The sequence below is a fragment of the Coturnix japonica genome, chromosome 1, assembly GCF_054131305.1.
Source record: "Coturnix japonica strain WE chromosome 1, WE-NBRP24, whole genome shotgun sequence".
Taxonomy (NCBI): Eukaryota; Metazoa; Chordata; class Aves; order Galliformes; family Phasianidae; genus Coturnix; species Coturnix japonica.
In genome coordinates, this window is record NC_140663.1 from 114,460,064 (window position 1) to 114,473,575 (window position 13,512).

Sequence of the window (13,512 nt, forward strand, 5' to 3'; positions counted from 1 at the left end):
GAAAGCAGAAGAAAACTGCTTAGTTCACACCACGGCCCATCCTTAAGTGAAGGCATGAAAATTTGCAACACTATCACATCCATCAGTGTTCTTGATATTTGTGAAAACGTAATATTCCTAAAGCTACTATCCTGCATGGAAACTATGCAAAAAATAACTAATATTTATGAGACAGAAAAACTATATCATAGCAAGCATCTCTTTATTAATGGAAAATTAATAGATCTACTATTAGCTAAATGACGTTGTATTGCACATTGAGCTTTGAGGTCCTACACTACAGGGTATGTCATCACTTCACAGATTACTTCAGAAGCCTTCTCAAAAGCTAGCAGCATTCTTCTGAGACAGAAAACTACTTTAGTACAACAGTGACAATCTCTTCTGATTTATGAGTATGGAGTCTTCACTTTGCCCTGGATTTCTACATAAGTTTGTCACGTAATAACTGAAACTAAAGCTAAGTTGGATGGTAAAATTCATTTCCTTTGTTTCTTTATAGACAATTTATAAAAAAAATACAAATCTATAGTAATTCGAGAAGAGCCTCAGACAAATGCAGGGAATAGATTACTATTCCCCCACTGGGGAATGCCCAACTGGTTAAAGGAGACTTCAAAAGCTCTCAAGACACTGAGGAGAAGGAATTCTGCGGCTGGCAGCCACCACGGGTTTTTAAGCAATGGTTGGACCAGAGCCAAGAGCAGCTTAGTAAGGGTGTCAACAAAGTACTGAATTTACAGAACAAGATGGAAATCAGGGTTGGAAGCACCGTGGAGATTTACTGAAGATTCCTCTGTTCCTGGGGATTTTCAATATAAATGGAAAATTATTGCCTAGAAGTCCTTTTACTACTTTCTAGGTAAACAAACTTAGTCAGAGGCTTGAAAAAAAAATGAACTGATTTCCTTTAAAAGTGATACAGACAAAAAGCTGAGCATTCACAAAGCATGAGAGCTCCTCAATAACCATAACTCTTAAAAGAATCTATTTGAATCATCTCTGGCATTTTCTCATAGGATTTCTTGGAACTGAAGCATCACTATTTTCCAAATTAACACAGTTCCATTGTTGTTTTAAGCCATTTAAACCTGATCATCCACTAAAGGCATCCTGGAAAGGCTTAAATAATCAACGTGTTTTCACTTGGAAGTTGCTTTTCAAGTATTTTAGTCGTAATTCAGAACATAATGCAAGGGAATCGTTTCAGAAAAACATTTATTCATTCTCTGTCATCTCTGCCACCTGCCTGACATGGTCTCATGATGCACATGATTGCATACACATTAGTTCTCACTTCTACAAAAGAGGTTAACGTCACCTTGATTGGTACTTTTGCTGTCCATGGTTTAAAACTGGATCAGCTATCCCAGTAATTCTTGAGTAACGATTATCCAGCTGTAATATCAATTTTGTTTTCCCTCTGAATATAAATCTTGCTTGTATAAGCAAGCACTGTATTAGCCTAAGGGTGACAAACCCATTTTGCTATGACGGCTGAATTACCATTTAGGATAATATCTGTGGGCTGCAAGTAATTAGTTATCATGAAAGAGACAAATTTTGCAACCTGGTTAATTGCAGAATGATTCCTTTCATTCAGTTCAGCATTGGCCGTATGAAGTCTTTATCCATCTGTTCATATAATATGTTTATTTAACTCATAATAAGATTAGATGTATGTTCTCAGACCCATTTGTATTAATCTTCTCTTGCTATGCCTTCCTAATAAGCATTTGGGAATTTAATTTCTCTCTCAAAGACCCTCTTCTACAGTTTTTGTTCTGGATTGCACAGAAAAAAAAAAAAATGCAAGCCAGATCTGACATGTCTACAATGATTAATATCCTTACTGCAGTTCCAACTTGATATATGCGGTAAAACAGCTAACAACAAAGTCTGAAAAACAAAAGGGAGAGATTTCTTTTGCATGCAAAGGTGATTGTTGTTCCTATCCAAGATGTCTACTGCTAGAATCCTTTATTAACTCTTTTAGTCATAGCATTGCAGTGGGAGTTCGTGTTCTACCCATTATCTACAGTGGTGCCTAAAGCTGCCAATAACCTCATGTTTTCTTTTGTCTTCAATGCACGCCTTTCTTGTACCCATACACCGCTACAAATGCACTCTATTACTGTACACCCAGCACAAAGTTCACTTTTCACTTAATTTCAGCATTAACGAAAGTCACAACAGTTTAAACAGCTATCCCAAAACTACTATTTCTTTTAAATAGAGAAGCAATCTGTATCTATCGGCTTTCAGTTGGCTAGGACATCTATCCTTGTGCATTAACAGCTCTTCTAAAATTATTATTCAATTTTTGTCTCCGTTAATTTGTTAATTTCACAACAAATAAGCATCTGTGAGGGACAAACAATGTCATGAGAACATTCGTTATTCTGATGTTGGTGATGGGTTTGGTTTTGTGTTTTGTTTCCTGTTCACTTATTTTAAATAAGAAGCTGTTCAATAACAATAGACGAATACTACCAGTGATGGCAGGAAGGCAAAAACTATTCTATACTTTTATTTTTCAATTGAGTAGATTTCAAGTAGATAATACTGAGGTTGTTTTTACAGATTATACTATTTACCATTACTGTGATTGCTCTCATAACCACTTTCTTCTTTCCTCCCTCCCCGCCAACTGCCAGTTCCCACAATATTGAAAGCATTCACTCATTGGTGATAAGAAGCTTAATGATAGCAACACAGCAGTAACAGCAACAGTAGTACAAAGCTGTAAAGATAAGACACACTGCTTTAAAACTAGAACTGGAAAATGTGCCAAACAGAAGTGATATAAAGCTCAGCAACAGTCCAAAAAGGTAAATGATGGATATCATTCCCATTATCAAAGAGTCATCTGTTGTGCTTTGTGACAGTACCTAAGAAGTGTAAAATACAGGCTGCGTAAGAGTGGATGACATTACTGTAATTGCTGGTGCTTCTGATTAAAAATCAGCACTCCTCTCTCAGAACAGATTTGGTTTTTCAAGAGAGAAGAGTCAAGCATCAATCACTAGAAAGCCATGAAATGCAAGAGTATAGCATGGAAATTTCAGTATATGCAGAAAGCAACAAAGTTACTGACTGTTCATAGCTGGACAAAGCAAAGCAAAGCAACTTTACGCGCTATATCTCTGTCATCCATTATAAAACTCTTTACAAAGGAAAGAAGGGCTGTGCCCCCATTTAAAAGATGATGAAACAGATAGTGCAAGAAATTACTTGTATACATTCTCTTGCTGTAACATGAGCTGCATAAATGGTATCGGAAACAAAGATAGTGCCATCAGTTAACATCAGCTTGCTGGTGTTCCTAAAAATAATCACACATCTACTCACGATTTATGTGGTCCATATAATACACTCCAATCTGTTGATCGTAAACAGTTTCCCATCCTAAAGGAAGCTCATCACCAACACAGTCAGCAAATGTCAATGGCTTTGTAATCCTGTAAAAAGAAAAATAACGTCAATGAATACAAAAGATGCAGTTTACAGTGCCGTGTCTTTATATGTTTTGAAGATATCACCATGATCTGATCACAAAATAGTTATGCTGCTTAGGAATGTGTTAATAATCACAAACATACAGTTTCAAAATAAAATTTCATTTAAATATGCTGACAGATACTCCCCGAACAAGTAAGACAAGCTTCTCCCTTCAAGTTTCTATGTTTAACAATTTAATTACAATGGCATGCAGTCCTGCCAGTTTTTCTCCCATATTGCAAAGAACACAAATATGAAAGCTGGAGTTTGTCACTGCTAAAAAATACCAGAAGCTTTACAGGCTTTATCCTCTTTATGATGTCAAAGCAGTACAATTGTTTGTACTTAAAAAAATTAAAACAAAAACAACAACACTGTAACACATTTATTTTCAACTATGCATTTCCAACTATTAATTATATTCTTTTGGTCCTGACCCATTCAAATTTCTTCCTTCCCCCAAAGCAGAAAGGAGGGGAAACAAGCCATTCCAGTGGTCCAGTATGTACACCAGACAATCGCTACCGAAATACACGCAATTTCACACAGTAAGCAGAACAACTGCATTAACCCACCTTCTAAAACTATTCTAGCACTTTTCAGATTGAAGTGTTTAAAACTGAGAGTAGTAGGATATATATATTTATCCTCAGTAGTTTGCAACTGCAACGTTTCAATCAGTTTTTGACAACAGTGCAGAGATCAAGTTATTTCAATCAAAGAAAAAAGACTGATGGATTCTCAAACACAGAATCACAGAATGACCCTGGTTGGAAGGGACCTCAAGGATCATGTAGTTCCAACCCCCCTGCCTGGCAGGGCCACCAAACATACACATTTACTAGATCAGGTTGCCCAGGGCCCCGTCCAACCTGGCCTTGAACACCTCCAAGGACGGAGCATCCACAACCTCCCTGGGCAGCCTGTTCCAGGGCCTAACCACTCTCCTAGTGAAGAACTTCTCCCTAACATCCAACCTAAATCTTCCCTCTTTTAACTTAAAACCATTTCCCCGTGTCAAACACGTATAAACAATTTAATAAAATGAAGACGTACACAAACCCATGCACCACTATTCAGAGATTTTCCATTACTGACAGAGTTCATGTCATGTACTCATGTAAATGCAAAACTGTTGTATTCAAGATGTTACTATATGCTGGCATAAGCATTCTTTCAGTAATTAATCTAGCAGTCAGGCAGGTCAAACAACACTGAAATACTTATGATCTCCCTGGTGTTCAGTCACATGTTAAAGATACAATGTGCAGCATTTTCTCTTAAACCCTCATGGTTCTGTTCTGAAGACATCATGTTTACCATTTCTCAAAGCAGTCTAGACATCAGTTCCTAAATTACCATTCTATAGACAAGATTTTCTTTGGAACAAGTTATAAGACACGCTTGCCTATTATACAAACACACCCTCACCCTTTATTCCTACATAAAACCTACACATCATACTTTAACCTTTTACACTACAAGAAGTTTAATTCATCACTCTCCATGGTCCCATCACAGCTCCAGCTTCCAGGGCAAGTGCAATGCGCTCTTTCTGGAGAACGCTGACCAAAGAAAGTCATCTTGCCTAACCAGTTTTTATTCCAATGTTATAAAGCATGCATGAACAGTTTAATTAATGGTTTTGAAGGAAACTCTGTAAGAAAAAGGACATAGAAAAAGCTGTCTTTCAGACATGCAGAATATTAACTTGATGTTGCTCATTTTAAATCACATCCAAAGTTGCTCTATGTGGTCTTCTTTCAGACAAAGCATAATATAACATTGATTCACTACTGAGTCACATTCAGACATATGTAGTTTGAACATTCACTCAACTGCTCAAAACACACAAAGTTTAAAATAAGAATGGAAAGTTTCTCCCTGTGTTTTGCACTGATTTAACTAAGTCGATTGAAAAAACACATTTCTTGTTTGACGAGCACAACTGCAGAATTCCTCTGGCACCAGTTTCCACATTAACTGCTCCTGGCCATTGGATTTACAGCTGAGGTGTAAGTAACAGTCATCCAAGTGGGCCAATTTTGTACATGCCAAAGAGCCGATCATAATTTCAGATTGCTCCGCTAAGTCTTCATTATCTTTAAATCCTTACCCTTTCCAAAAGTAACGATACTCTTCAGTCACTAGACACTTCTCATTTTGGGCCACAGAAACCCTTCGAAAGCAGATACTGAAATACACAGCAATGCTTCTATCACCAAAATTCTGCAAACTAAGCTGAGTGAGCAACCTTTGAGCAAAGTCTTGCTCCTCTCCCCTCTAAGTCTGTCCAAATTAAATGTTTTCCTTAAGTAGTAGTAGAAGTATGCAATAAAACAGACATTTCTAAAAAATCAAGTTTTATTAATGCTTTCTATATCAATCAGAGCTAGACAGAATACAATTTCCTTGCCAATTTATGCTGTACCTTTATCCATTACACATATCCAGGAGGCTTCTGTAATCCATTACTGCAGCTTTCTGAATATAAAACAGCCAGAGGAACGTCTTGTATTAGTTCATAGCAGAGAGTGGGTGGGAAGGAAAGCAACACACAGTGACAAAATACCATTTTAGATAAACTACAGCAAAACTGTTTTTATCTCTAATATATATTTTGCTAACAATCTAACTTCAAACTCCCAAAGCCCAGGAAAATTCAACCTTTAAATAACAACAAAACACTTCTTGGTTCAAAGAAAAGGTATGCTTCGACTCACAAACCACAGTTCAGCTGCTAATACAGGCAGCAACTTTGTTTTGGAAGTTTTGGAGCTTGGAAAAAGAACGAGGTCACTGAGAACACTGCAATTCAGAAAATTCTCAGAGAGCTTCTCAGGCCACCCATGGCACATAAGAGGGGCCTGGCTACTTGAGATCTCTAGGTCTGACTGAGCAAAAACTCCAGAATTTTTGGAGAAACCAAATGCAGATAAACAGAAATTGCTTTTGCAAGATCTAGACCAGAAAATCAAAATGGCATTTCCAAAGTAGAAACTCCACAGCATACCAAGTGCCTTCTCTCAGACAATACCCAGGTGCTTAAACTATAATTTCTCAGTCAATAGAGGCTTTGGGGTTGGCCTCATTTTGATCTTCCAGTAACTAAAGGGAGCCTACAAACAGGAGGGAAGTCAACTCTTTATGTGGATAAATAATGGCAGGGCAAGGAGAAATGGTTTTAAGTTGAAGGAGGGAAGACTTAGGCTCAATGTCAGGGGGAAGATCTTTACCAAGAGTGTGGTGAGGTGCTGGCACAGGCTGCCCAGAGTGGTTGTGGATGCTCCATCCCTGGAGGTGTTCAAGACCAGGTTGGATGGGGCCCTGGGCAGCCTGGTATAGTATTAAATGTGGAAGTTGGCAGCCCTGCCTTTGGCAGGGGGGTTGGACCTTGATGATTCTTGAGGTCCCTTCCAACCCAAGCCATTCTATGATTCTATGATTATGTGCCTAAATGACACCCAGGGTACTGCTGTCTTCTAAGACTGGGCCAAAGACTGAGAGGAAAATACCAATTTGTAAATAAGTAACACCGTAACTAGAAAGAATTAACCTTTCTGACAAACCTAGCAATAGTTTATCCAAAGAATTACACCTATTGTTGAAGAGTCACGAGACAAGAAATCATGTGCATGCTTCTGCCACCGTTTTTTTTCTAACCTCCTTCCTAATAAGCCTTTAAATTATACCCTTTGTTATAAATTTCAGCTAATCCACTTGCCTTGAGCTGTAGCTTGTACCTCTCCCGATATCGGGGGCAAAAAAAGAAATCAGGGGTCTGACAAAGAGCAGAAGGCTATTTTGTTGTTCTACAGCTGGGGAGGTGGAGGGCAAGAGTGGCTGTTGGCCTTTAGAAGTCACCCTCCAGTTCTGAAGGGTACCCTAGGGCCAGAGGACTTCTCTGGAGAAGGAAACCCTGAGGCCACCCATACCCTGCCCACAGGGCTCTCCAGAAAGGCCTCCAACAACTGAGTACACACACACAATGAGTATAACCTGCTGGTGCCAAGGCCTGGCACTGTCACAGTAGCTCAGAACCGGAGCCATCTACCAAGTGACGTCACCACAGCCTGAGGCAGGTGTCACCATGAATGCTGGGCCTGGTGCTACAGCGCTCTGCAAGACACTGAGCTCTCACTGTCCATTCTACACAGTGGATTAGGTGACATCTCCAAATCATAAAAATAAGCTGGATTTCAAAACAAAGTTGGGCAATTATGTACTACTTAGTCAAAAGTACAATGAAATTTTACCAAATGTTATGTATAGATAAAAATCTCTTGCAACTTTCCTAATACAAATGACATATATCTTCATTTTACCAATCAACCCAATCTGACATTGAGAATAAAGTAACTTTTTAATCATCTGCTTGATACATAATTGAAATAAACCCAGAGCACAGAAGGCCAAATGGAATCTTGTACAAATGAAATTCTGAGCTTGGAACAAAGACCTGAAGAAGGTACCTTGTATTCAAAAGTCATTGCTGGGACATACTTCCCCTAGAAATAAAACACTACCCTACAGCAAGGAAATAAAAGCATTCATTCTTCTAAAGGTCATTTCAAACTCAGTCGTTTTAGGACTGCACTGTACTTTGCCGTAATTTACGTTCTTTTTTAAAGCAATAAGCACATGGGAAGAGTGCTACTAGTGTCAAATCAGTATATCTGACTCAAAGTTTTATACAGTAACATAAGCAAAAGCATTAACTTACAAAATAAGGCAAAGAATAGAATTAGTCATCTACAATAATGAATAAACATCTTTATGCATGGATAAAAATTTGTCTGGTTATTGTTAGATAACTTTTTTTTATTATTATTATTTTAATGGAAACAGCAACGTATGGGAAACTGTTGATCACAGCCTGAACCTGTGATTGACCACTTGAGGCAGGCAATGAGGCAAGCTGCAGGAGCACAGGTGAAGGTAATTCAGCTGCGCTACCAGAAGGGGTGGAGCTTGGCTTCACCTCTCCCTGATCTCATTTAAGGGCTGACCACCACTAAGGGAGCATCTCTTTGTCTGGAGATCGCTCCTTTGTGGAGTTTGTTGTGAACCTTCAACATTGGTGAGTATTTTCATTTATCATAGATGATCTTTCTATCACAATAATCTTTTGCACAAACACCTGTATAACCTCTGTTTACCTATCGACTGTAAAACTGTACAAGTAGTTAACTGCCTTCAACATGCTGTATTACAAACTTGAACAACCTATTCTAAGACATCTGACAAGCATCTCACTCTCACCAGCACCTGACTATTGCTGCCTGAACCATGATTTGCCAGTGTTTACCGTCGTGGAAAATACTGGCAACAGGTCCCTCTAACCCCAGCCTAGTTATTTACAATGCTGCAGGAGTTGGCTAAAAACAGATCTAATGTCCAGCCAACAGGACAGCGTGGACAGTGATCTCATAAGCCATCCTAGCCCTCAGTCTGTTGAGGTCCTTGTTTTACGATCGCCTAAGTTTATGTGGAACAGCACACATTACACGTATATTTTTTAGGGACCCTTTCTATTCTACTCTCTATTCAACATCACAGAAACAGTAAGCAATTACTAACAAACAACAACAATATGCTTATTTTTCTCCTTAATCATACTTCCAAAAATCAAAGCAGCTAAGAAATATGGGGTAACTCTGTTGAAATACAAAAGAGTATGTATGTAGCTTCCAGTTATAGCTCTCATAAAACTTATCTGGCTGTTCACTAACTGCTGAAATATGCCATGCAGCCAAGTTCTTCAAGCAGTTATACGCTTCAGAGCAGTAGTTACAACTAAATGGAGGACACAAATATTATGGTGAATTCTTGCTGAAAATACACCAGTATTTCATCAAGACAAGCAAAGTTCTTCAGAAGCCACAGCTGGGTTAAAAGTCAGTTTTTTAAGAAAACTGCTTTTGTTTCTATTATTTATTGTCTTTACAGAGGCTAATCAAGAAAAAAACAGGGACAGATGGGTTAAGTAAGGCTGTCCACGAGCACTTTAAAACATGTTTTGTTTGGGTATGCACAGACAGGCTGAAGTTATGGGGAACAAAGCCGCTGGCCAGAGTCTAAGATCAGCAGCAGGGCAGAGACAGCAGCTGGAGTGCTGAAGCCTGGGCAGCAGGTGACCTGATATCTCGAACCAGAAAACAGTCAGAAGAAAAAAGAAGGCTAGTAAGAGGCCTGCAGACACTGAAAAAGATGAGATGAGAATCAAAAGCCTAATCTGAAGGATAAGGAAAAATGTCTAATAACCAGGACAATGGATCTTGAAATGTGAAGATGCATTTATGAGCATATTTATATATAACTGGTAGTGTAACCTGGCAGCAACTCAACACCACATGGCCATTTGCTCGACTAGCCCAGGTGAAATTCTCTGATAAAAACAGTGCTGAAGAAAGTTTCTGTGAACAGACTGTAGCTTTAGTCAGGTCTCAGCAAAACTGAGGTTACCAGTTAATCTTCAGTCTGAAGCTGGCAAGTAGTTACAGATGGGATACATACACAACTACAGTCTGCTAAGGTCTACACCCTTTTCACACATCATGCTACAAAACAGGCCAACTAACACCATGCTGATGGTATTTCATACTTCTGCAGTCTAAGAGAAGAATACACTACAGCCAAACTATACTTAACTACTGGTGTTCCTCAGAGGTAAATGTAATGATATTACAAATAGACACCTGTCATGTCTATATGCACAAACACACTCAGCACTCCTATGAAAAAAGTATCAAGTTATTCCATGTCTTAAAATGTTTTAAGTAACAGTCCTCCAAACAACTTGCTACAAACTTAGAGTATGTTCAATTGAGCTTCACTGAAATTAATTTCATTAAACTATTTCCAGCAATAATTATTACTCAATCACACCTAAAAAATACAATATGCATTTTACAAGTCACCAAAAATGGGTTCTAAAGAAATAAAGCAGAAAGCAACTAACAATGGGAGGAAAAAGTAAATGCAACTGAACTAAGTATAAAACAATGGTTGGAAAAAATATATATTCAAGAGACCATTCTTTTCAAGTCTCAGAACAAAGTGATGTGTAGATAACTGCCAAAAGACTCGGCATACCATGACTTCACATACATCCTATTAAAAACAAATCGTGAGGTAAAACATCAAACAAATGTCTCACATTCAGAAAACTCTACACTGTCAGCTAATATTAGAAATTCAAGATTTTCTCATTTGAACTTTCTTCTTCTTGAACTTTTGAACATTCTTCATCCTCCTCAAAAACAATGCTGTAAGTTTCCTAGAAGTACCATGTATGGCATTTCTCAAACTCCTTTAGTTACCGCATTCCTCCAAGTTTCATAGGCTCCCACGCCATTTCTGCTAATGTTTCCTAACATGCACTGCCGCACACTCAGTGCCTGCAGAGCAGAGGAGTGTTGCCTGCAGAAGTGTCTCCAGGGCACACACCCTGGGCCCATGCCCCGGTGCTGAGCACCCATGGGGCCATCAGAGAGGTTGTCCCATGGTGTTCCAGCAGGCCCTGTCCAGATCCACGAGACGGGCTTTCTAGACTGTTGCATCAGTTATTGAACTCCATTAACAAAGCAATACTTGATGTAGGAGTGAGTGAGGGCAACCAACTTGACACACACACACACACAAACAAACCAAGGGCATCATTTCAGTAGTTCTCCTAAAGATCTAAAAAATTTGGCATAACTCTAAGCAACTAGAGTGGAAATACGCTGACATAATCTTTGATGCTTTGGGTTTCAGTCTCAGTTTCTTGCAATATATGGCAGTCACCTCATCATTTAACTTCCTTTCTTTTTTTCGTTTTTGCTCCTCCAGAAGGTAGAGACCCCTAATCAAGCAGATATGGGCATGTGCTTAAGCTGCCTATAGATGGTGATGGACGGGTCAGTAGTGAATATTCTCTATGCTGGCGCACACATAGGAAACCTCAATTCAACTGCTTAAGTAAAAGCTCCAGTAAACTATATTTTAACTATTGTTACAAAACCATTTAGTGGTTACCTTTAAGACATTAAGGATGGTCTGATGATAAACTCAGTAAGGAGAAATGTGCTTAAAATCCCATGACGTTCCAAATTTATCTGCAGAAAGACTGCAGATTTATCCAAGAAAGACTGCATTGCCCTAAAATCTTTGGTCTTTTGTACCATTGGAGCAACTGCCCCTTTTGCTATAAATAAATTAATTAATTAAAATTAAAATAAAAAGACAGCTATGCAGATCTATGTTCATGCGGAAGTCTTCAAAAGATTGAAGTTATGAAGTTTGATGTTGTTGTTTCTACGGTTGCCGGTAGTTACACAATGCATGATATTTCAATTTCAAGCTACATCAATAAAATACTTCAAAGTAAGTAATATAAGGAAGTAGTTATACAATACAGAAATAATGTAATTTTTATGAACAATAGTAGGAAAATAAGAAAAACAAAAAAAACAAAAACAAGACCATCTGTTCAATAATCAATACATCACATGTTTTTAGAGTATAAAGTTTCAACACAACAAAAAAAAAAATAGAAAAAGAAAAATTAACAAGAGAAATTAGAGTAGAAAACACATGTTCTTAGATCTACCCCGATGCTGAATCTGTATATAAGGGAACATCCACATGCAGTAACTACCTCTTCATCAAAACAGCCTGGAAATTAGATTAAGCTTGAAGAGTAACATGCTGATGAGACTTCGACAGTAGATGGCCTCCTCTTCTTCCTCCCCATCTCTCATGACTGAGAAAGTTAAAAATAGAGGCTTCCGTTTCCGTAGATTATTTCACTTTAAACCTTTCTAGAGCACTGAAATTAGCTGCTTTGCCAGCTTCCTACATTTGTGTTGGAAAAGGAGTGTTAAAAACATGCTTCCATTTACAGCAACTCAGGAAATCAACTTCTGTGGTTTGTTTTGTTTTTTATTGTTTGCATATCACAAATCCCTCTAGAAGGTATGGGTACCTCTTAGAAAGTGTCCCTTTGGGTACTACTCGCCCAGAGGTGCCTTGCACTGCAAAGTAACGTATTTTGGGGGTAATCTTGCTTACACTTCAATATTTAAGCATTCCTTTGCAGTCAATCACCACAGATATTTTGGGGGCATAGCTTCCAATTCCCCATCCAGCTCCAGGAAAACCCATCTTCTCTGAGCAAGAGAGAAAGAGTCACAGAAAGCCAGCTATAGACCCCTTCCTCCATGGCCCTCTGCTTTCAAAGAAGTCAGAAGCCATGGGAAGCCTCTGACTTCCATTGTCACAGCACAGTGCAGTCCCAGCTGACCAGGTCCATATTTCAAGGTCAGAAAGAACCACTGTCATCAACTAATTGACCTTCTGCATAACACTGGCCACAAATCTCTAGCTGGTAACTCTTGCATCTAGCCCAACATCTTGTGGTTGACCTACAGCATATTTTCCATACTGGTTAAGAGTGGTGTTAGTTTACATTGAAAAAGATGTACATTGCAGAATAAGTATCTGAACTGCTCATCTGGAAATACTGCATTAGAAAAAATAGCAGGAATCCAAATACTGGTCTGGTATAAAGTTGTATCATCTACATCACCTTAATGCAGTGCCAACCATCCTGGTGTGCTTTGTAAAGCATTACCTCATTAGGAAATTTTTTGATTGCTTTTTATTTTGCTAGACTGAAATTGTTCTCACTGAAGTTCTCTCCCACAGGGCATGTCTCATTCTCATCTCTGGTGAGGAGTTTCGGTTGAAGAGACTCAGCCACTTGAAAGAATCAAATAGGAAAAAAGCTGTCCCTTCTCACCTCCACACCAGCATTCCTGTAGATGATCACAGACAATTTCCACCACAAACACCGAGCCCTGACTTTTTCAGGATTCCTACTACCCCCTGTGGAGAAGAGTTTAAACTTGACCAAGGCAGAGGAAAGTGGAAGGGTGAGAATGTGTTCCTGCACATGCTCAGGGTAATTTTCTTAAGTACAAAAGCCCCATTCTTTGTGGATTTAAACTCCAAAGAACGTGGGTTGGC

General features: G+C 38.7%; 1 protein-coding gene across 5 annotated transcripts in view; it reads right to left on the minus strand.

The window, feature by feature from the left end:
• Window positions 1–13,512, minus strand: part of WWC3 (WWC family member 3) — a 90,445-nt gene that overhangs the window by 53,752 nt on the left and 23,181 nt on the right. For all 5 annotated transcript variants that reach the window (XM_085532039.1, XM_085532032.1, XM_015886914.3 and 2 more), the window contains exon 2: window positions 3,352–3,461. In XM_085532039.1, the coding sequence (XP_085388165.1) occupies window positions 3,352–3,461 (110 nt within the window). The remainder of the gene's footprint in view (window positions 1–3,351; window positions 3,462–13,512) is intronic.